This window comes from Lytechinus pictus, chromosome 8 (assembly GCF_037042905.1).
Source record: "Lytechinus pictus isolate F3 Inbred chromosome 8, Lp3.0, whole genome shotgun sequence".
NCBI classification, from domain to species: Eukaryota; Metazoa; Echinodermata; class Echinoidea; order Temnopleuroida; family Toxopneustidae; genus Lytechinus; species Lytechinus pictus.
In genome coordinates, this window is record NC_087252.1 from 6,989,047 (window position 1) to 7,015,294 (window position 26,248).

The following is a 26,248-nucleotide window of genomic DNA, read 5'->3' on the forward strand; positions in this document are numbered from 1 at the left end:
CCTATTCTGTTTAAGTTACAAAAAGTCCTTAGAATTTCCATTCTTTAGGTAAAAATGCCAAAAAAAATCGGCTGGCGCATCGCGCTCGCATTATTTGATTTTTTAAATATATAACGTCTTCATGACTATTAAACTGCATGCAGTCATTAACAGGTACCTTTTCCACCAGTTCATTTCTGCTCGCGCTTCGCGTTCGTAGTAATCATTTATTTGCATACACATCTTTTTTAGGAAAACAAACATTGCCCATATTATTCAAATTTTAGGAAAAATTACATAAGATTTCCCAAAAAAATCAGCTCGCGCTTCGCGCTCACATTATGATATTATATATTTATGTTGATTTATAAGAATAAAGCTAAGAAGACTACCCCTTCACAGAAATATGGCTAAAAAATAATTCCGGCCCCCCCCCCTATTGGCGAAGGCCGGATCCTCCCCTGGAACACCTAACAGGCAATGCGAGCGCGAAGCGCGAGCGAAAATTTTATATAGTGACATGAGAGATTCTTTTTATTTCCATGTCTTCCCCCCATCTTATTTTATTCACTCGTCTTCCTCCTCTTCTTTTTTTCTCCTCTCTTTTCCGTCCTTTTTTTTTCTTTCTTCCCTTTTTTTCTTTTTTTTTGCTTCGCCGATAGGGGGGGGGGCCCTCGGCCCCCCTCCCCCTGGATCCGCCTATGCATATGGATAGCAGTGGACATCGTTCTGTCGTTTCAATGGTTTATTTGCAATTGGTCTAATGCCAACTCGTCTGCTATCATTTTGGTCTACCATCAGTTCGTCCACTATCCACGTGGTCTAATTGCCATTTCGTCTAATAACCAAGTTGGTCCAATTGCCATTTTTTCCATATGCCAGTGTTAATTGGGCGAAATTAAGGAAAATAAAATTGATATTAGACCAACTAGTTATGAGACGAAATGGTCATAGACGAACTGGTGATTAGACGAAGTGATGACTGGACCAAATGGTCATTGGACCATATGGTTGTTAGGCGAAAAGTTAATGGACAGAATTGCATTAGACTAAATGAATGTAGACCCTGTTGTGAGTGGAGGAATTAGCAGCAGACGAACTGGTTTTAACCCACATACCGCCCAGGCAAGCAAAACAAATTCACGATGAAATTGGCGACGAAATTCACGACGTCGTGAATTTCGTCGCTAATTTCGTCGTGAATATTTAAATTGACGACAAAATTGGCGACGTCGTGAATTTCGTCGTGAATATTCGCGATTTGGTGTATTTGCGATGTCCCTTCAGGGCCACCATAGTATCAGCAGATCGTGCGGTGTGTGTGTACTGCGTGTATAATGTGTTATGTGCTATAGGCCTACGGTACTCCCATGCATGATCAGGCTGAAAGTTATTTCGGGTACTGTATTATGATAAGAAAGACCTGGAAAATATATTCGTTCCCACGGTAACTAGCTCTCGGTCAGTGATATCGGTCATGTCGGTTTTACCATCTAAAGCATGGACCATGTTCATAATACCATCGATCTCACCCCTGTTCGCTGCTAGCATTGATCATGGAGAATATGGTCATCATGATCATCATGATAGTTTTCGTTTTATATCTATTGCTTAATTGTAACTCATCTGGGCTGGAAGTTGGGGATGTTTTGGCATGGAGCTGAGAGGCAGACTAGTATAATAATATATTGAATAAGATAAAAAAATCAAATTCTTAATTGCATGGCTTCGTCAACCAGAGCAATGATTGATTTAGGACAGACGTATTTTTTACATGTTTTGAACTCGCATATCGACTTAGTAATCGGTGAAATTTCCATAATTTCCGCCGACAATAGTGGAAATGATATTCTAATGTATTGATCATGGATTGTGCAGCAGATCATAAACTGAAAATGAATGTTCAGGAATTTGCAAGAAAGTTGGATATTATGGATTACAGTAACATGTCGCTGCACTGAATTTATGGCGATGAATGTGGTCTAATTACGGCACATGGTACGCCCGGACTAAGGATAAGTGATGAACAAAATTGATATTACGTAAATTGAATGTTTGAAAGAGGGAGAGAGAAACCAAATTAGGAGAGAGAGAGAGGGGGGGAGAGTGAGGCACGTGTTTTTACAGATAACAAGGAGCTTTCGATTTTCTGCGACTGCAACGTAGTCCTAGTTCACCGGAAGTGGTGACACCGCTCGTTCAGTATCACGTTCTTACATTGATTTAAGTCGACGTACCAGGCCACAGCATATACCAGCGTGATAGCGAGCGGGCCGTGTGCCGATGCTCGGCCGGAGAATCAGGCGTAGCCACGAACCAGTGGGGCGACTGTGGGTGCAACATTTGCACTCTTGCGCAAAAAGCCGAAAAACACAGTTGTTTGAAAATAGAACATCAATTACCTATCGGATATGTAGTGTCGGAAAACAGGACAAACTAAATTTAATGGAAAAGCTGGTAACAAGCAGTAATTTGCAGTTTACCAGCCCTGCTGAATCAACGAAACTCAAATGTTCATGCGGCTTCATTCATTTATGCTAAGCTTGGATGACGTCATAATGTCCGAACTAGCGCTCGTTCGAGCACTATGACACCGAACGTCAAAACCCTCAAATACGAGTCGCAGATTTGGGCAGTGAACGAGAAGGCTCGTCACAGATTACTTCGCGCATGCGCAGCGCTCCCAAAATTCCTTAATCTCGTACGTCCACATGGCTCGTCACAGAAAACGAAAGGTCTCCAAACAATGGACGGCGGTATACAGTATGTAGGAGATACACGCGTACACATGTATTTTCATAGTCTAGTTCTAGACGATTTTAATCGAATCTACTTTCACCGATATATACGTACTATCCCGTGCGTACGCCCAGCCGAGTGTGCGCGCAAAACCGAGAACCTCTACTCCGAGGAAAAATCGTCTAGACCACTTGCTCAGCGGTGGCGTTACTCCCTCAGATTTTTGAGGGAAAGTCGTTAAAAGTGGACACGCCTCCTGTTCAGCCGCTAGTCTTCGTTAACAGCAGGGAAGATTACTGGGTTGAGAAATATGGTGTAATCTACCGATAAAATGAATATCAATTACCTAAAAAGGGACTTTTTGTTATAAATAATTGATAAAAGAAATCAAATTAAACACACAAAAACATCAGAAATGAATCGTATCGTATATGTTTCCCCTGATACCTATAATAGGGTTTATAAGCGTAGACTATCGTATATGGCATACGGAATCAATCGGATCGCACAAAGCAGCACAACAGTACATAAGCCATAGACTTGTGTACACTAGCGTACCTACGGGGGGGGGGGGGGGGCAGAGGGGGCAGTCTGCCCCCCCCCCCTTCTTTTTTTCAATTCTCTCCTCTGCTCCTCTAATGAGAAGTAATAGTAATCTTTGTCATAACTGTTGTAAACTACAATCAATTAGAGTCAATATATTTCCTTTCAATCATTATCAAGATGATGATTGTCTGTATTTACTTTTTTTCGTTTAGAAAAAAATATTAATGAAGAAAAATATAACTCTTTATCTGTTAACCCTCTTAGTCTAAATGATATTGGGAATGACTTAAATACATTACAATTCTCTCTTGATTATGATGATGTAATAAATGATCCCTGTACGTATATGTTTTCTGATGATTTCGTCCAAAAATATAAATCTACTCCTCAAACTTTTTTCAATACTACATGTCAATTCAAGGAGCCTGGTTCGTAACTATAACGAATTACTACTTCTACTCAATTCATTAAATGATAGGTTTACAATTATTGGAATTTCTGAAACTTGGTTTCGTAGCAATATTCTAGTTCATATGTTTGAAGTCGATGGATACTCACTTGTCCATATATATAGACTTAATAAACACGGAAGAGGAGTAGCTTTATACATGTATATTAGAGACGATATTGATTATAATTTATGTTCTGATATATCTTTTAGCTGTGATCATTGTGACACTCTCTTTATTGAAATTCAACAACCCAAAAAGAAAGCAATTATTACTGGATGTGTTTACAGAGTACCTAATACTGATATTGCCATGTTTGAAGAAACACTCTCAAGTATTTTTGTCAATATGAATCCACATAATAAAGAAATATATCTGTTAGGTGATTTTAATATCAATTTACTAAATTATGATATAAATTATAAAACTAGTCATTTTTTGGATAATCTGTTTTCATATGGTTTATTTCCATCTATTACTAAACCAACACGGGTAACTAGACATTCTGCAACTTTGATTGATAACATTTTTACCAATTGTATTCATATGCATAAAAACTGTGGTATAACATATTCCGATATCTGAGATCATTTCCCGATTTTTTGTTTGAAAGAAGAATTACCAATTTCTATTAATCCACCTTTTTGTACTAAATCACGCGTTTTACAAATGATAAAATTAACTTATTTAAAAGTAAACTACACTTGATTGACTGGTCAGGCATTTACTGTCAATCAGATGTTAATATATCTTATGAACTATTCATTCATAAACTTAGTCATTTATATTTTGAATGTTTTCCACTTGTAAAGAGGAAAGTCCGTAAAAAATACGATAAACCTTGGATCACAAAGGGTATTAGCAAATCTATTAAGAAAAAACATAAACTTTACTGTCGTTATCTAAAGAAGGCTGACATTTCAAATCGTGATAAATATGTTAGGTACGAGAATATTTTAACAGGTATCATTTGTCAACGTAAAAAATTATATTATGAAAACTTATTTAAAAACGTGAAAGGTAACATGAAAAAAAATTGGTCCGTAATAAACTAGCTCATGGGTAAGAGAAAAAAGTCAATACCTTCTCATATGTACTACAATCAAACCAAAATATTGGGTAAAGCTTCTATTGCTGAATGCTGAAGCATTCAATAATTAATTTGTTGATATCGGTAAGATTACACAAGAAAAGATATCCATTTCCTCGTCTCATTTTCAATGACTATTTATTCAACCGTGTACCAGTTTCACTATTCTTTAACCCAACTTCCCATACCGAAATACTTAATGTTCTCTCTTCCATGAAATCATCTGCCTCACCAGGTTCAGACTGCATTGCAGCACATGTTATCAAGGCATGTATCCATTTTATTATTACCCACTTTGCTTTATATTCAATGAATCAATGTCGTAAGGCACTGTTCCTGATAAACTTAAGACTGCTATGATAGTACCCATTTGCAAAAAGGGTGATAAGCATGACATCATTAATTATAGACCTATTGCCCTTTTATCTTTCTTTTCAAAAATGCTAGAAAAAATCATTTATACGCGGCTTTTCAAACTCCTCTCGTCCAATGACATATTAATTTCACAACAATTTGGATTTAGAAAAGATTTTTCTACATAACTTGGTGTATTAAATTTAATAAACATTACATCACAAGCAATCGATGATAGCAACTATTGTCTTCGTGTATTTATGGACCTCTCAAAGGCATTTGAGACCCTCGATCACCACATTTTGATAAGTAAATTAGAAAACTATGGTGTTAGAGGGGTTCCACTACAGTGGTTCACCAGTTATTTGATACGTACATGTAGAAGGCAACAAGTGGTGGTCGATGGTGTCAAATCTAAGTTATATATCTTGTGGAATTCCTCAGGGGTCTGTGTTAGGCCCCCTCCTCTTTCTTTTATATCTAAATGATAAAACTAATTGCTCCTCAGTTTTACGATTTTCATTATTTGCTGATGATACCACTGTTTCACTTACTCACAAAAAATTAATGATCTTATATCATCAGCAAATGATGAATTGGATAAACTACATAAATGGTTCGTTTGTAATAAACTGCTCTTGAATTCTGAGAAGACCAAGTATATAATTTTTCGAGGAAGAGGCAGGACGGTTCCTCAGAATATTACTAATCTTATTATTGGAGGTAATGTTGTATCTAAAGTTGACAGTATCCAATTTCTAGGTGTCTTTTTAAATGAATATCTTTCTTGGAAACCCCATCTCAACTCAGTTTGTACTAAGATATCAAGATCCATCGGGGTTCTCTGCAGACTTAGACTTTGTATGCCTCAGACTATTTTGACTTCTTTATATATCAGTATTATTCTCCCACACTTAAACTACTGTAATATTGTCTGGGGTCACACATTTAAAACTCACTTAGATAAGTTATGCATTCTACAAAAGAAAGCAATCCGAATTATATGTAATGCTGCATTTAATAGTCACTCCAAACCGCTATTTTCCCAATTAAACATTTTACCATTAAATGGCTTAATATCACTGAATTTTCTTGTTTTCATGTACAAGTTCCATATTAACATTTTACCTCCTACCTTAAGATATATTTTTGCTCCAAATTCATCAGTTCATACTTACAATACTCGTCAATGTGATCTCATTCGTCTCCCTCAAGTTCAAACTTCTGTCGTTTCTAATTCTTTTAAAATGACTTTCCCTAAATCATGGAATAAACTTGCCAATGACATTAAAAAGAGCTCCACTATTACTAGATTTAAAAAGTTATGCAGGGCAATGTTAACCTTTTAACCTTCTGAAATTACCAATGTACTTTTTTGGGGGGCTGTATTAGTGTGTTATTATTTTTTGTGTTTTGATAATTGTTGATATATATGTTACCTGGTGGCCCCTATTCTAAGCCTTGCTTCTCCGGGGTCACCTTACCATCATTGTAATTTCCCTTCATTGTTGTTAATTTGTTTGTATTGTTTTTGTATTTGATTGTTAACAATAAATTGAATTGAAATTAGAATTGAATTAATTGAAATTAAATGTATTTGTTTTCTAATTCATTTTTATTTAGTGATTGAAATGGTAAAGGGGGGGTAGGCAGATTTTTGTTTTCTTATATTTATATTTTTATAAATATAAGAAAAAATGGTTAATGATTTTTATTTTAGTGATTAAAATGGTTGGTATAAGGGATGGTAGACATGTGGGTTTTTTGTCCGTTTTATTTATTTATTTTTTTTTCTTAGTGATTGAAATAAAATAAATTTATTATATACATAAAGTCATGTATATTATTTTTTTTTTCTTCTTAAAATTACAATTAGCCAAAGTACCTGCTCCTGCTGCCCGCCTTCTATCTTCTTTCTTTCTACTTAGTGTACTGTACTCCTCTGTCCCTCCTGTCTTCTCCCCTTCACCTCCCCCTCTCTTATAATATTATAAAACGTAATATTTTCTCACATGATCCATCAGTTACGTTTTTTTCAAGTGCACAAAAATTGTTTGTATTTTTTAAAACAAAATTATTATTACGACTCAATGTCTATTTGTTGTAATTTTGTAATGTAACTAAGATAGGGGCTTGCCTCTTGTAAAAGCTTTGCCTTTTTTCGGCAAGTCCCTCCGTTTTACTTTTAAATACAAATGTCATCCGAAATAACTTTATTTACTGAATTGTGTTCCTTAAATCTATGATTATGTTAGATATATATATATTATGTTTTGTCTTGTAGTATTTTCGACCTTGTTATATTATGTTTATCATGCTATGTACATTGTGAAACGGAAATAAATAAATTAAATAAAATAAAATAAAATCAAATTTATATTAAAGTTATGAAGCCAAAATATTAATATACTACCACTAATTTTAATGTATGTTATAGTGAATTAATTATTTACAATACTGTTATTGAACAAAAATGTCCATCAGACGGTAAATTTATATCTTGTGGTTTTTTTTGCTAGGGTGGGGGCATTTATGATTTAGATTATGCCCATCCCCACTAAAACTGTATTTAATACATGTGCATCTGCTTTTTCAGTTGATCAGTTGTTTGTATCATATTTATTCTCGTTTTGAAAATGTCATTGGACACACTTTGATTTATTATTAATATATTTTGTAGCAACAGACCTCTCTCTAACTAATAATACTATTGTTTAACAATATTATTGTTTGATATAAAGTTTATATATATGTTTTATTCTTGCGGATGTTACCTTATAAGTCCAGGTCGGGGAGGAAAGCCTGCGGGCTATAGTAATTTCTTTCCCAGGCAACTTGGACTTGTACTGTAAACATCCCTGTTCATTTTGTCATTGTAGCTTTGTAGGCCCTATATTCTCATGTAAACTGATTCATTGTAAACTTTTTTTGTTGAAATGCCGAATAAAATAACTATAAAGAAGAAGAAGAAAAGGATTGAAGAAGAAGAAAAAGAAGAAGGCGAAGAAGAAGAAAGAAGAGAAAAAAGAAGAGGAAGTAGAAGATAACAAAAAAGCAGAAGAAAGGGAAATAAAACCGAGACCTCCATTAAAGGACAAGTCCACCCCAACAAAAAGCTGATTTGAATAGAAAGAGAAAAATCAAACAAGCATAACACTATAAATTTCATCAAAATCGGATGTAAAATAAAAAAGTTATGACATTTTAAAGTTTCGCTTAATTTCACAAAACAGTTATATGCACACCCTGTTCGGTATGCAAAATTGAGGGAATCGATGACATCACCCACTCACTATTTATTTTGTATTTTATTAAATGATATATTTTGATTTTCTCGTCACTGTCATGTGAAACAAAGTTTAATTACTTCCTAAACACATGGAATTCCATTATTTTAACATTTTGTGGTTCAAGCAAGGGGGTCCTAATTGTCAAATTCGTAAAAATTGAAATATAGTATAATTCAAACAATAAAAAACAAAAGAAATAGTGAGTGAGTGACATGATCGACTCTCTCATTTGCATATCACTGAGTTGAGCATATAACTATTTTGTGAAGAATAAGCGGAACTTTAAAATGTCATAACTTTCTTAGTTTACATGAAATTTTCAGTGTTATGCTTGTTTGATTTTTCTCTTTCTATTCAAATCAGATTTTTGTTGGGGTGGACTTGTCTTTAAAAGGAGGTCTCAGTTTTATTTTCCTTTCTTCTGCTTTTTTGTTATCTTCTACTTCCTCTTCTTTTTTCTCTTCTTTCTTCTTCTTCGCCTTCTTCTTTTTCTTCTTCTTCAATCCTTTTCTTCTTCTTCTTTATCATTATTGTATTCGGCATTTCAATAAAAAAGTTCACAATTAATCAGTTTATATGAGAATATAGGGCCTACAAAGCTACAAAGACAAAATGAACAGGGATGTTTACAGTACAACAGTCCAACATGTTTTTTTTACATCTATCTCCATTTTGAATATTTTCTTCTTTCACGATTCTGCACAACGTCAAAGATATTGGTGTAAGAAATGTTCATCTTCCAGCCCCCCCCCCCCCCCCTCCCTCTCTTTTATTTTTTTTATTCTCTCTCCCCTACTCGTTACCTAATTCTCTTTCTTTTTCACTTTCTTCTCCTTTTCCTCTTCACCACTTTATATCTCACTTCCGTTTTTTATCAGTTTTTTATCCTTCTCAATTTCTCTTCGACCTCAACCCCCCCCCCTCTTTTATTTGTATATCCCTTTGCGTGCGGGCCCGCGAAACCGGATACCTCTTCCTGCGGCGGAGCCGTTTTGGTACATTGCTGGTATTTGGATCTGTGGTGGTGTTTTCCTAAACAATTGCTAATTGCGCCAAACTGAAGTATTTTCAGGATTTTTAGTAAATGTAAAGATGAAAGATCAGACATTTTTCTTTCTAGAAATGAAGGTTTCGCTTCTCAAATCAACAGAATAGTTAAGAAATTTACTAGGAAATAGTCGTGTTATTTTGTCAAATCTTCGCTTTTTCCCAAGTCAATAGGCACTGTGTACAAAAATGCGTAAGGGCATTCAGCACGCACGGACGGGTCGGGTTCGATCGATACCGCTTTGTTGTCTGCTCTAGTGCTTTTTTCTTTGCCTATTGTCACACTACTCATAAATGGTCTCTTTAGCCCCTTGTATAGAGATCATTTGCAAAGTGTATAATTGCGACGATAATCCGTTTTGGGTGAAATCACAGCATACCAAATACCTTTATTTTCCAGAATGAATAAAAAAGGGGAATATTCCCTTGCAAGTACAATGATGATGCTGCGCAACGAAAGTCCGAAACTAATTTGTGATTTTTGGCTTCTGGGCTTCAAGACGGTGGCCTCAATGTTTCACTAAAAATCGCCTTTGGTTTCTTTTTTTCATGAATTATTGTTTGTAATAAACATAATTTTGTTCCTGAAGATTGCATACCAGTGTTCGATCTGTTTTCCTGTTGCAATTTCAAAGAGTGAAGGGGATAAAATCCTATTTGACTGGCGGATGGTAAATTTGTTTAAATTATTGCGCGTTTGTCAATAAAAAATTTACATGTATTTATAAAACGGTACCAATTAGGGATTTCCTCGTTTTCCCTTTCTCTGGTTTCTAACCTGTAACTTAACGGTATTTTCTACCGCTTTCATTCCCTTTCTTATATCTATCGTCTTTCTATATCCCCTCCCTATTTCAACCTTTTTTTCTCTGAGTTCTTCTCATTAAATTATATCTGTATCGTCTTCCTTCTCCCCGATTTGGATTACAAGGTATATACCCGCCCCCACCCCCCTCAATCCTTTCTATTTTTTTCTTCTCAGTACCTGTCATTTTACATTACATCTTACGTCTCCCCTTCTCTCTCTTCATCGGAAACGGTTCCGAGAGTATGCCTCGATTTTGCCAACTTGTATTGATCGGAGATGGTTGCATTTGTGGGCCTCTCATCCAATTGCATCGTGGTCATCATGTCGAAAATTTAGGGGTTCCCCCCCCCCCCGTTTCTCAAATTGATATCCCGAAAAACCTTTTAAAATCACTATTGTATATAAATTTTATATCATCTTCCATTTTCTATATTGATAACGTAGGTTTAGATATCTTTCGCAAAAGACAAAATGATGATGAGGATCATCGTATAAAAATGCACGACTAAACTATTTTTTGTGAACTTGGGGCTTGGGGTTATGGCAAGACAGAGGCCTCAATCTTTCACTAAAATACATTTTTGAGATTTTTTCATAAATTATATGTCTCATTTAATTCAATTTTCCACGCAGCTATGATAATAAAATAATTTTGTCCCTGAAGTTTGCGCACCGGTATTCAATTTGTAATATCCTGAAATTATTTCAAAAAGTTAAACGAGTAAAAGTGACTAAAATTGTAAGTCTGAAATCATACATCCCAACTCTCTTCTTGTCACTTTCTAAATTTCTTTCTTTATTTTACTTTTCACTAAAAAAGAGCCATGCTAGTAATTACTGAAAGTAAGAGAAAGTATTTTTTTTTAAATAAATTATAGCATCCGCAATCAAAAGTATTTTTTTTTATTTGTTCTTTCGTTTTGTTCTATTTTTAATTTGTCTCCTTGTTTTCACAACCGAAAACAAAGTAATAAATAAATTATAAAAAAACATTCCTAATAGTTAGAATTCATTTTTATCTCTATCGTTTAAATCGTTCTATCTAATAGTACAGAGGCTGCGGGGTTGGTTGGAAGTTTCAGTCCTCACCCCTTTGTACACAAAATCCGAAGTCTATATAAATTTGTGATTTTTTTGGCCAGTCCACTCCCTCCCACATTCAGCTCAACCCCTCCATTATCAAAACGCACAGCGGCCCCTGTTTTTATTTCAAAAATCAGATATTTTGGTTTTGATGCTAACCAGCTGGGTAAGCGCCCCAAATGTTTGCAGTAACGGAAACAATTTTTTTTCTATATGAATCTTTTCTACCACGCTATTCGCCGGTAAAAAAAAGAAGAAAGAAATTCGCGAAAAAGTAGGAAAATTAATAAAATTTGGGTCGTTATTAACCCTTTATTTTGGGGGGGGGGGTGTAGGTCAAACATGAATAAAAGTTTGTAGGATTGAGAGGGTTCTGTCGGGTGACACGCCAGACAAACTTGTTTTCTTTATAGTGGGTGTCTTAACGTAATTTCTCATATTATCATTTTACATGTATTTCTCCATTTCAGGCGAGGAAACTTTTAGTTCATAATTGGTTTTATCATGAAGTGATTATGTTTCCATCAACGTTTTAATGCAAAAATTCTCATCTTGGAGAAAAAAGGAGAATAAGATAAAGAGCTTCTAAAAACTAATCTATTATAAATTCATTCTGTAACATGACATGAATTAAAAAAATTTGATATTTTTTTAGCCGATTCATCCCCGTCCCACAGCTCAAACCCTGCACCATAAACAAACACTGCTGTCCCGGTATAACAAATCTTTTTCCAAATGGTTTGGATGCTAACCATGGGAAGCGCCCCAAATGCGATTTTTTTTTTTTTGTCGTAACGGGAGGAAAAACTGGCCAAGTGGTCTTTATTCTTATCTTTTCTACCGCGTTACTCGCAATTAAAAACAGAAAATAGGAGAGAGGAGACAAACAAGCAATATTAGAGTGTAGGTCAGAACATTTCCATCGGGGGGGGGGGGCTAGGTCAAACAAGAATAATAATAAGGACCGAGTTGCGACAAACAAACGTTTTGGGATTTTTAAAAAATTAATCTAACAAAAAATAAAGTCATGTTGTTATTCGTTTAAGTAAATATTCATGGAATTCCCCTTCCCCCTTTCCCCTTTTATCTCTGTTTCTCATTGTCTCTCGTTCTCAGTGACATCTGAACATTTTTTTTCTATCATTTCCCTAAATGATCCTTCTTTCATCTATATATGCATCATCACCCAGGGGAAGCGCTTTTATGCAATATGAATCACTGACCGACGTCATAAGCACCTGTGTTGTCGGTAATCGAGACAATTTGTTTTTCTTTAGATACGGTATGTTGGTCGAAAAAAAAGTATTCATAAAAACTTTTTGTATTGCTAAGTACGAAAAGCATTCAATAGGTAATCCTGCCGATAAACACTAATCTTCCTTTTGTTCGGGGCGTTAATTGACCATCTGTATCCTGCTCTTTTCGGAAGGAATTTGTTTGAGTGGCCGCCCAGACATTATTTTGTTTGGGTAGTCCCGATATCGTGAACTACATGGACGTTTCCCTTTTGTAAAGAGCATAAGATGAATGGTGTGCTAAACTGCTTTCTTTTCTCTTTTTTTCAGAATAGTAGACAAAAATAATGAGAAGAGGGATGATGGGGAGGGAAAAAGTTCAAAAGTGCACCGAGATCAGCTCAAAGTACTATAAGACATTACAAACTTTTTGTTTTTCTGAAAATACAATCGATCGACGAAACCAAGGAGATATCATTCTATCTAGAGTGATATCTCCTTGATGAAACAAATAAGACAAAAATGGTGAATAAACGCGTAGCTTATTACGTGACGATCTTGCAGAAAAGATTTTAGCTTTTATTTCAGAACGATATGGATCAAATCACGTGATCAGAACAAATCACGTGATCAGGCCTAGTGCGCGCGCGTACGTGCACGTCACAAAATTTATCCTCCCCGTCTGACTCCAACGAAAAAATTGGGTAAAGTTGAAATGATTTCCTATTTTGGGGATTTTTCTCCACGTAGCTGTATATTTTTTTCATTTGGTAATCGAAATAGGTTTATAAAGGAAATAGTGGCAGAGGTTCTAGTACATAACAATTACGAAAAAGCTGAAAAACTTCATCGAATTAAACCAAACAAATCTCGGCTTCTGTAGAAGCCCGTCGTAGCTAAGTGAACGACACGCTGGGCTTCTGTGGAAGCCCGTCGCACGCAAAGGGATATGCATGTCCACTCCTTGCATTTCCCTCCTTCATGCAGTATTCCCTTTTCATCTTTCGACTAATCTCCCTTTTCTCTTTTCTTTTAATATTCAGCCTCCATTGCCTTTCCGTATACAGGCCTACTCCACTCGTTTCTTTTCCATTTCTTCAATTTATATATTTGTTTTACTCCCTTGCAAATACCATGCAAGAAAGAGAAAACACGAAAATTATCACAAAAATATTGGCCTGTCATGTACCGCTAGCACTAACTTTAATAGGTAGCTAGAAATCCTTCCCTGACTCTGGCCGAGCTGAGCTGATATCTACGAAAGACCATTAGTGCCACGGAGAAAAAAAAAACTATTTCTACTAATCTGTAATAACAGATTACGGTACTTCAACTAATCTGTTTAAACAGATTATAATCTGTAATAACAGATTACGGTATTTCTACTAATCTGTTATAACAGATTACGGTACTTCAACTAATCTGTTTAAACAGATTATAATCTGTAATAACAGATTACAGTATTTCTACTAATCTGTTTAAACAGATTATAATCTGTAATAACAGATTACGGTATTTCTACTAATCTGTTATAACAGATTACAGTACTTCAACTAATCTGTTTAAACAGATTATAATCTGTAATAACAGATTAAGGTATTTCTACTAATCTGTTATAACAGATTACAGTACTTCAACTAATCTGTTTAAACAGATTATAATCTGTAATAACAGATTGCGGTATTTCTACTAATCTGTTATAACAGATTATAATCTGTAATAACAGATTACGGTATTTCTACTAATATGTAATAACAGATTACGGTATTTCTTCTAATCTGTAATAACAGATTATAATCTGTTATTACAGATTACCGTAGTCTGTTACGTTCTATAATCGAAAATCATGTTGTTACAAATATAACTGATGGTCGGTCAAGCGTGCAGGACAGGACATCTGGAGCTGCATTATAGCTTATACCCTTTTACATTTTCAATGTCGCTAACGATCCTTTGGAACAGGACCTTCTTGTGACAATGGAATGTGAAGGCTTGGTTCGGAATAGACCAAAAGCTTCGGTCTCTGTTATGTTGGTTGTTCAGCTGAACTCCGTTGGCTTCACTCACCAAATACAGAGACCGAAGTTCTAGCGCGATCTGTACAGGGGACTCAATAGCCATATGTTTATGTACTTAAGATCGGATAAAACGGGGAAGTGAATTTGCGCGACAGCGGAGGTAAGTCACTGTTTTTGTTCCTTTTAACTTGTTTTTTCTCAGTTTTTTGGCAATTAATGCCAAGAGGGAATATTAATTTGCATTTTGGTCGCGTTAATTTTCAAAATTTCCTGTAGTTCCTGTAGAATAAAGCAAGCTACATCTAACTCATCAGTATGGTTTTTACGACGATAAAGACCAAGGGCTCGCAACTTTCTGTTCAGTGTTCGTTTGCTTATCGCTACATTGTGATTGAATAAAAGAGAAGCAATGATTTCGTTGTAATTATAGCCTAAAATAAAATAATTCCGAACCAAGCCTTCACATTCCATTGTCACAAGAAGGTCCTGTTCCAAAGGATCGTTAGCGACATTGAAAATGTAAAAGGGTATAGCTATAATGCAGCTCCAGATGTCCTGTCCTGCACGCTTGACCGGCCATCAGTTATATTTGTAACAACATGATTTTCGATTATAGAACGTAACAGACTACGGTAATCTGTAATAACAGATTATAATCTGTTATTACAGATTAGAAGAAATACCGTAATCTGTTATTACAGATTAGTAGAAATACCGTAATCTGTTATTACAGATTATAATCTGTTATAACAGATTAGTAGAAATACCGTAATCTGTTATTACAGATTATAATCTGTTTAAACAGATTAGTTGAAGTACCGTAATCTGTTATTACAGATTATAATCTGTTTAAACAGATTAGTAGAAATACTGTAATCTGTTAGTAATCTGTTAGTAGAACAGATTAGTAGAAATACTGTAATCTGTTAGTAATCTGTTAGTAGAACAGATTAGTAGAAATACCGTAATCTGTTATAACAGATTAGTAGAAAGTGTGGGGTTTTTTTCTCCGTGGCACTAATGGTCTTTCGTAGGTTCTCGGTTTTTCACGCACACTCGTCTGGGCGTACGCGCGGGATAGTACGTATATATCGGTGAAAATACTTCGATTAAAATCGTCTAGAACTAGACTAGTATTTTCACCGCTCTTGCTTACGGAGTGTTTCACACACAGACATAAAGGTCTGAAAACAGCCGAGAAAGACTACACAGGGCGACGGTTTTCAGCACTGATTCACGCTTCGGTAAACGTAACTATCTCGGAAAAGAGACTTTTCAAACGATCTCTGAAAACCGGAAGGTTCTTTTAAAAGATTGGTACGAATTTTGGCCGCAGTGGTGATTTCATAGTAATGTAAGGCAATGACAACTCTTCCATTCACTCCAAAAAATGAAATTACTATTTCTTTCAAAAGTTTTACTTCACATTATATTATAATTTTAAGACATTTTGTGACATAACACAATATGCAACCTTTAATACAGTATGACTACTGCCCCATGTCGCATGTAAACGACTTTGAAAACGACTATTCTTACTTACTATGAATATCTAAATCTGTTGATTCTTGTCTTTCCAGCTCTGTAAGCTGATAGCCAGTAGCCCGACATTCCAAAGTCTGTAAATGATTTTCTTGAGTTGCTGGGAATGTGAACACACTCTTTGTATTAGATAATGGTGGATTAGATGGTGCTGTTGGGTGTGTTTGCACTATCGTCTTGCCATTGCCATTAGTCTGTTCAACACCATTCAGATAACATGTGATGTTAACTGGTGGTTTGCCTCCAACAACTTCACATGTTGCTTCATACATATCCTCTCCACTGCTACTTACAAAACTTCTTACAGTTGGTCCAGTTAAAGTTCCTGGAACTAAAATCAGAGAAAAAAATATGCAAGTGACGATTTGATAGTACACATTAATTTGGTTTATACCAACTTTTATATGGGACCCTGCAGAAAACAAGTGGAATACTGGTCCTAAAAAAACTAAATAATTATAGGAATAAAGAAAATTTTGACAGAATTAAAAGGTGATGCAGATCACCGAATAACGATTTCATGTAAAAATTAAGAAATTGGAAAATGGGGTAATGATATTATCAACAGCATCCCTTTTGCTTCATACATATCCTCATGGTTTACCAAGGTACTGATCAGTCAATGTCACACTTGGTGCAGCTAGAGAAAGAATAATGCAGGTTAATCCATTTACTAAATCCATTTACTAAATACATTTACTAAATACTATCCTGCAAGAAATCTACGTTCCAAATCAAAATGTCAGTTGGCTTCCCAGTCGGTGTTAACAAATTTCTATGGTGCGAGGTCATTTCAACACGCTGCAGCAGAGCTGTGGAACAAGTTACCATTTAACCTGAAACTTGCCGATACAATTGAGAGTTTTAAGAGTCTTTTAAAGACACATTTCTTTCTTTCTTTATAATAATTTTTTTTTGAATTTGTGCCAAGGTATTTTCATTTTTATATGACACTGACCATATATCTATTTCTCTTTTTTTCTCTTTTTCTTTTCTTCTTTCAAGCGCATAGGGACTTAAATTTACTTTTTGTGATATGCGCTATAAAAGAATGGTTCATTATTATTATTATTACTATACATGATAATATCCCTTACCCTTTAGCTTATGTTTAGGAAAGGCCTCTAAATCTAAATCTTAGGTTGTAACTGAAATTAACAAAAATTACATTCGCATGAACTCACTTCGTAGCTTATTTTTCAGTTTGCATGGCCGGTATCAGATTAACTTTCTTCCTTTCTTTTTTTTTAATTTCCTTTCCTTCTCTCTCTCTCTCTTTTACTCTCCCTCTTGCTTCCTCCTTCTCAATCTTTCATCATTTCTGTTGATCGTTGATTGAAGTAAGTAAATCCAGTGCAATTTTGTGTGCGTGTATTTATGCTGAAAATGGTATCACTTGAACAGAAAAAAAAACATACAAATTAAACACTGAAAATTTTGTCAAATTCGGACAAGGAATAACAAATTTATTACATTTATAATTTCCTTATTTCGTCAACGTTCTATACATGTCTTCATGAATATTCAAGGGCAAACTGATGATGTCATATCCGCACCTGTTTTTTTTTCTTTTACATGAAATTATGTTTTTCAAAGTTTGTCCTACTATAATTATTTGATTTAGTGCATTAGTCAGGCAGCATGTGTCATTTTACTTCGACAAATTGGCTAAGTCTGATTTTTCACTTTTATGTGATTGGTTACATCACAAGGAACAACTTTCAACTTGGTGACAAATTTTAATGGTCATCTTGACCATGTTAGTGGTCAAAATGGGTTCAATAGGGGTCATTTTTTTAAATTGCCCCGATTCTGTCGTGTGACACATCAAATTGTTTGTCTTGTTATACTGAACAGAAACATGTACACAATTATATACTCTTGACCTCCCGTTAAAAAGTTATAACCGGAAATATCAAATGGTCAACGAACTTTCATTAAATGGCAAATTACACTAAAGGTGAGAAGAAAGCTAATTTTCCCGTGTTTTTATGCATGTGTGTATTTTTTTTCGAACTTGATAAGTCCATCGTCAGAAGTCCTTATCCAGAAGATATAAAGGGTCAAGACACGGTCATGGAAAGGTCAAAAGGTCAACAAACTTTCATTGGAAGCCAAAATACACGTCTAAAAGCGGTTAGAAGCTTAAAAGTCTTATTTTTCGTGGGTTCTTTATTTTGAAAAGTCTCTATCTAAGAAGACATTATACATAAAGGGGCCAAATGTGCTTATTTAGGAACAAAATAGATAAACAGAGATAGACGTCGAATACATTCAGTGTGGTATCATGGCATTGCAGGAATACCTTGAAACGACTTGGCAAACCCTTATGCCCTTAAAATCTTATCATCTTCATGATGTGAAAAGCGCAACCAGCTCTTTCCGAGTTTTTTTTTAATATTTAGGAATTCAATTCAAGTTCAACTCATTTTCAATTTACTAGTCTTTGATATGTAAAGATACATTTCATCCATTTGCTTGCACATAATATTTTAATCAACAGAAAGTATTGTAATGTAATGGGGTTATATATTATGTGCACTATGTTGCACAGACACATCGATTGATCAGTGCTCCCAGCTCCAGATAAAGATGTCTAACATCTTATTTGGATTAACTTACAAATAAGATAATGAGGTTAAGATTGAGGATGATATGAAAGGTTGGACTCCATTGCTCCTTAATTAATTATAATGTGTGACGGTTATATCACTTCTGACAAAGAGGCAACATCGTGTAGGCATGCTCATTGTAGTCATGGTGTCCATTAATGCTGATGTGATATATTCTGACCATTACTCGATCTCTGGAACCAAGAAGGACTACACATTCCTGATTATGTGCTGCCATTTACACGGCTTGTACTATTTTATCAAGTGTGTTTTTTCCAGAGCATACAACGTAAAACTAAACTTAATACCAGTTCTCACGATAGTGATGTGCATAGATGCATATTTTTTTTTGGTTCTTTTGTCGTTCTTGTTTTTTTTTTCGTACTTGCTAAACTACCTGGATGCTACTAAAAAAAATAATCACATAAAACCACGGCCATACCACAGCGGGAAGGGGGGGGCAGCTGCCCCCAGAAATTGTGAAGACTTGCATTTTTACTGATAAATAAATATAATTGACCAAAAGTATTCACGAAATCCTTGAATTTCACTTTACAAAATGCAAAAGGGCCCTAATGATAAGCTCAGAACAGCACATGCACCAGAAATGTGTATAGCCCTTCTTGGCTCCAGAGATCGAGTAATGGTCAGAATACATCACATCAGCATAATGGACACCCATGACTACAATGAGCATGCCTGCACGATGTTGCCTCTTTGTCAGAAATAGTATAACCGTCATACATTATAATTAATTGAGGAGCAATTGGAGCCCAACTTATCCTCAATCCTAACCTCATTTTCTTATTCGCACGATAATCCAAATGAAATGTTAGGCATCTTTCTTAGGAGTTGGGAGCACTGATCAATCGATGTGTTTACTCTGTTAACATAGTATTATACTTATACCCCAAATACATTTCAATCATTTCTGTTAATTAAATTATTTGTACAAAGAAAATGAAGGAAATATACTTCTTTACATATCAAAGACTGGTAAATTGAAAACGAGTTGATTTTGAATTGAATTCCTAAATATAAAAAAACTCGGAAAGAGCTGGTTGCGCTTATCACATCATGAAGATGATAAGATTTTAAGGGCATAAGGGTTTGCCAAGTAGTTTTAAGGTATTCCTGCAATACCATGATACCACAATGAATGTATTCGACGCCTATTTCTGTTTATCTATTTTGTTCCTAAATAAGCACATTTGGCCCCTTTATGTATAATGTCTTCTTAGATAGAGACTTTTCAAAATAAAGAACCCACGAAAAATAAGACTTTTAAGCTTCTAACCGCTTTTAGACGTGTATTTTGGCTTCCAATGAAAGTTTGTTGACCTTTTGACCTTTCCCTAATACCTTGTCTTGATTCTTTATATTTTCTTGATAAGGACTTCTGACGATGGACCTATCAAAATAAAAATAAAAAAAGTACACACATGCATATAAACACAGGGAAAATGAGCTTTCTTAACACCTTCAGTGTAATTTGCCATTTAACGAAAGTTCGTTGACCTTTGACATTTTCTGGTCATAAGTTTTTAACAGAAGGTCAAGAGTATATGGCTGTGCACACTTCCTTGTTTAGTATTACAAGACAAACAATTTGATGTGACACTCGACAGAATCGGGGCAATTTAAAAAATTGACCCCTGTATACATGTAACCCATTTTGACCACTAACATGGTCAAGATAACAATTAGAAATTTGTCACCAAGTTGAAAGTTGTTCCTTATGATGTCACCAATCACATAAAAGTGAAAAATCAGACTTAGCCAAATTGTCGAAGTAGCCGGTAAATCATGACACATGCTGCCTGACTAATTAATGAGATATTCATCGCTGCAAAGTATTTTATCATAAGACATACATTATCATACACACTCTTATTGAGATGTGGAATATTTATGATTACATGTAATAAAATTAAAAAAAGGAAAGTGTGAATGTGACACATGGTGACGAGGTGTCCCGTATCTTAAGGGAAATTCTTTTATTTCAAACATTGTCCAATGTCCCGTAGGACTCTGTCCGGGACGCCATTTTGTATCGTATTTCATGATTTTGAACACATAAAAAAAATATATTATTGCATTTTACTTTGTTCTCATATGCGAAAAGAAAAAAAGGGAAACTCACGATAAAGAGATTTGTAAATCTTCATGTATAATTTTTGTGAAAATTTCCGTGACACCTACTAAATAGAGGAAGACTTTGTAATCATCAGTAGTTATGAACGTAGAGTTTGTGGCCATGCTCCTATTATAGTTTATCCACAAATTTGTATTCCTTAGTGGCCTTCATTCTAATTGGATTAGTGGCATAATGAACTAAACATGTAGAAGGACCACAACATAACTTAAGTGGGAAAATTCATGCCTTTTTGAATGGCAATCTAATATTGTGATATATCCAGAATCCTGTATATATTTCACCCCTTTCCCTTCCCTGTTTCCCCTTCTGTTATTCATTTACTTATTTATTATTGATTTATATGTTTTCTTTGTATTGGATTCCGCCCCCCCCCCCCTTGTGGGAGAACAAAAATCTCCCCATGTATACGCCAGCGATTTGGATTTATTAAGTTGTGATATGATGGCACATTCAGCGTCAGCAACTTTTGCTTTTAAGAAAATAGCTAAAAAAATGTGGGCACAGTCTGTCATTTTTAACATTTGGTTTAGATTTCTTTCCTTTTTTTCAGTACCAATTTTTGTACTGCCATATTTCATATTTCTAAAGTCGGCTTAGGGAAAAGAGCAATACCAATGAGAGGATTTTTTTTTTGCAAATCCAAACAGAACAAAATTCGTATCCAAATTTCAAAAGTCAAAATCTTACATCATGAACACGGAAATTATTATGGAAAGGACAATATTAACAAACATTTATACACAAATGCATTATATTTTATATGACCTGATTGCCCGTCTTTCCATATCCCTTTCCTATATTGTAAATCGGTACACTAAGACATTATGATGTGGACAGGTAAATTGAAATTAAATTAAATTACATCTGTTCTCTTTGCATTGTTTTTTTAAAGAAACAGATAATGGATAAATTCATTAAAATTATTGCGGTATCTCTGTAATGAATCAAAGTATGTGTATATTACAGCATGAAACTAATCAAATACTCAACTCATGAAAACGGACATACTAAAACTTCCAAGCCTACACCCGTCCGAGTAAAATTAAGTGAATAAACAGAAAGCTCCAACTGAACCTGATTTTCTTTTCTCAATCAACAAAATCTAGAGTGTGTGATAATAAAGTAATTTTGTATCATTAAGAAATAAGACGAGGGAATTGATAGATAATTAAATAACTTACTATCAGACCAACTGATATAGATAGTAAGGGACTTGGTGGATTCCATAGCTTCTGGAGGAGAGAGACAACAAACGGAAAGGGTAGATTGTATTATAATTTTCTAAAAAAATGTGTCGAAATCTAGAGCATAAAATTAGTTTTTTGTATAAAATTTCATTGGAGTACCCCTTCAATCATGTAAAGATATATCTTTGTTTCAGTACATTATATTGTTGACCACATTATTATAACCATAGATCCTCCGTGTTATAAACTTGCTACTGTTACCTCATATAGATACGAATATGGAATTGCCTTTCTTCTGTTTTGCATACTGCAAAAAATATAAATCCTATAAAGACTGTTATATTATTGACTAAACACTTTATTATACTCCTGCTACTGTTACTTTTCTTCTCTATATATTTCATGTGTATGTATGAAAACGTCTTTATCTTTTAATACAATGCAAAATATATCAATCATGTAAAAAGGTTTGTGCAGTTCTCACTCATTCAAATCACTTTGCTAGAACAATGAACTCGTAACTGTTAACTTTACGGATAGAATCTCATTCTTGCTAGCATTTTAAAATCATTTTCAGTATACATGGTGTATATGTTGTCTTTGAAACAATAATGTGCACATGCAGACATGCAAGAGACGAATCTGTGCTACGTAAACTTTTATAGGCCCTATTTATTCAGGGAGTCTTTTTAGTAGTGTGTGTTTCATAATTAATTTCTTATTTGGTATTTCGTTACTATTGCTCTAATTTACTTTTCTCAATTGTCTCATTTCTCTTTCTTTTTTTCAATTTTATCTTTATTTCCTCTTCTCATGCATTCTTTGATTCATGGATTTTATACATGATTTTATCTCGAGATCCAATTTATATCTTAATTTCAGTTGCTATTTCTAAAATTATTTTATATTTCCATTAAATTTGGTTATCAAATCGCTTAGGTTCTTAATGTTGCTGATGTTCATTTGTATAAGGTTGTTGTGACAGTAGTTGAACATTATGAGTTTTTTTTTTCTTATATCATTGTAAATTTAGTTTCTTGGTATTCGGTCAGAATGTATAAAATATCGGAACGGAATATAGGCTTGGGACTTATAAAATAGAATGTTTACTGTTTACTAAATCAGACCCAGCCCCCAACACACACACAAATGGATGTGTGTGTGTGTGACACACACACACATCCACTTAGATAACACACACAGGCACGCCAAACCTCACACACACACACACATACATGAATTCCTCGTTACGGGCCTGAAATGTCTTTGATAAGAATGTAATATATCCATAAATTTGTTTTATTCACTACTTTTCATGTTCCATTAACTGCAAGGATCGCAGTAAGAACAATTTCAAGCACTTAAAGGTCAACTCCACCCCAGGAAAATGTTGATTTGAATCAGATTTTGATGAAATTGTCAGTGTTATGCTTGTTGAATTTTTCTATTTTTATTCAAATCAATATTTTGTTGGGGTGGACTTGTCCTTTAATAGATGTGAACATCAAAATTAAATTCCACTTTCCGGTGTCAGTCAATGGCCAGCCGCGCGGGATACCGTGTTGTCGAAAACTACTTATGATGTCAGGCAGAACACATTATACAGGACTAACTACTGTAAATTATCTTCAAACATTTGGAGTTTTTTCTTGACATTATAAAATTGAATGGAATTTGATAAGTAGGCCTAATTCACAACATGCTTTGCATTTTACTCACCTTCCACCACAAAGTCCATACTACCATCAGTGCCCTGAATTTCACATCTATAGATCCCATCATCTGTTACTTCTGCACTAGAAATTGTCATCACTGATTGTATATTTGTCAGGGTAGTTACATCAAAGTTTTTGAACTTTTCATCATCAGTGATAGGGACTGTTCCAGCAAAGATATTTTCACCTGTATTGTCATCTACCCATAAAATTACAGGTACTGTTCCACCTGTAATATCACATGTGAGTGTGGCATCAGTCCCAGCTGCTGCTAGTGAAGTACCGGTTACAGTTGCTGTTTGCCCATTTGTTCCTGGAATAAAGTGGGTGAGAAATAAACAAATTAATTAAGATTTTCTGGTACTTGTGGTAAAGTGCCAAAATCGTTTTAAAATACACAATCCTCAGCCTCTCACAATGTATTGCTTAAAGCTTTGGTTGCCAAGTATTAACTTGACAACTCGAAAGTCTTTCCCTTGCAAACACTGACCTAACCAAGTAATAAAATTGACCGTTGGTTAGATGCAATTGTTCTTAACATTCAAGATTCAAGAAGTTTATTTTCATTTCCATGACAAATCAAATACAGATACAAATCAAAGTATGAGTACCAGATCAATTTTACCTCAGCATAATTATATGATATATTCGAATTACCGAAACGATTTTTTTTCCCCCAGGTTATATTTCAAAGATTTATATGCTAAAGATTATTGTTTAGGAGATAGAGCTGCCTAGCTAAAATCTGAAAATGTTGTGTCTCACAGACCAAATCACAGACATTTTGAACAAATCCCTCATTTTGATTAGTTGCTGATCAACGACTCAGATGTAAAAATGAAATCTCGTCCTTTCGATCACTCTTAATCAATTAACTAACTTCAAGATAATTACCAATTACAAGCAGCAGAACAGCAAATCCACGTAATAAAACCAGGCCAGCCATCGTCATGGTCATGTCTATGGTAAGCAACATGTGGTTCTCTTCGTATTATGATTTGATTCTTGCTAATGGAATGTTTTGACTTGTGACGATCGTCTGCGTTCAAGGAGCAGGGATGATCACACCCTATCGAGAAAACCGGGGGAGTTTTTCCCGGAAGGCTGTGCTGATCAGTAGTCTCTTGTTCCAATAGTTTATTTGTGTGTCTGTGTAAGTTTGTGTGAGGATATGGAGGCCTATAGGTGAAGTGAGGGTGTGTGTAGACGTGTGTGTAACTGAGAAAGGAAAGAAAAAAAACATATTTTTGTGCGTTTTCATTTTATGGTTATTTTCAATAATCTGGGCGATGGATGTGCGGCGACCAGGTTGCAGTACATGGAAATTATTATACTACTACTAGCAGCTTGCGATGGAAAGTAAGTTTTAAAGTAATTTGCTTCAGTTCAAGACAAATAAAAGAAAAGAGAAAAGAAAAAAAATACAAGCTCAGAAGTTGCTATAAATTTTGTTTAAAATGCAATATTTTCCCCCCTCAAATTTGCAAATGCAAATTAATGAAGAATAGAATACGCTATAATAATAACAATATGCAACATTTATATAGTGCTCAATAAAATATTGCAATTTATCTTTGTGGAATTGTGGGGGGAGGCAGTTCTAGAATTACTTCATTATGCAATTTTATTTCACGATAAACTGGAAGCTCTCTCCTTTTCTCCGAATAATCAGTGGCGTAATGGTCCAAAAGTTTAAAGGGAATCAGATATGTGATATTGGGCAAAGTTTAGTAAAAAAAATTGTGAGCGGGCAAGCAAAAAATCCGACATTATTATTAAAAAAATACATTTTTTTTTCATATTTTGACCTAAAAAAAATGACTACAAAATGATATTATATTTCAATCTTTTTTCTTTTATTTCTTTTTCATTCTATTCTTTCTTTTTTGGGGAGGGGTCTTTTTTTTGGGGGGGGGGGGCAAGCGCCCCAAACACCCCATCTGTACGCCTCTGCTAATAATCTATGAAAATTATATTGTTGTTAGCATTTGATGAATAATTTTCATAGAAACGACTGGTTAAGAAAACTTCTAAACACAGCCTTTCGTGAAAATCTCTAGTCCCCGGTTTTCTCGAAAGGGTGCGGCCACCCCCGTTCCGCGAACGCAGGCGATCATAACTAGCCAAATGTTTTGACTACAGATGGTTAAGACCAAGTCAAGCTCATCTCCAAGATCTAGTTTTTCAAAGGAAGGACATACATTATATTGAAAGCATTTACGAGAGATTACCAATGATTACTATTGATTTGTTGAAAATTGCATTGGAATCGTTGAAATATTTTCACGATTAGGTGGCAATTTTTACGTTTTTGTACACGGTTTGGAAAAAAGGGGGACTGAAGCTCACCCAGCACACCCCCCTCATTTTTGCAGCCCCCTGCATTTTTATATTAA

General features: G+C 34.8%; 1 protein-coding gene across 4 annotated transcripts in view; it reads right to left on the reverse strand.

Annotated features, from left to right (window-relative positions):
- The window catches only part of LOC129267420 (fibroblast growth factor receptor 3-like), a 45,409-nt gene that overhangs the window by 18,146 nt on the left and 1,015 nt on the right, over positions 1-26,248 (reverse strand). For 3 of the 4 annotated variants that reach the window (XM_064103468.1, XM_064103470.1, XM_064103471.1), the window contains exons 2-4: positions 24,747-25,070; positions 23,857-24,165; positions 16,182-16,511 (exon numbers count right to left, since the gene is read on the reverse strand). In XM_064103468.1, coding sequence (XP_063959538.1) covers positions 16,182-16,511; positions 23,857-24,165; positions 24,747-24,828 — 721 coding nt within the window. In that variant the 5' untranslated portion in view covers positions 24,829-25,070. The remainder of the gene's footprint in view (positions 1-16,181; positions 16,512-23,856; positions 24,166-24,746; positions 25,071-26,248) is intronic. The other variant, XM_064103469.1, reaches the window with a different exon arrangement.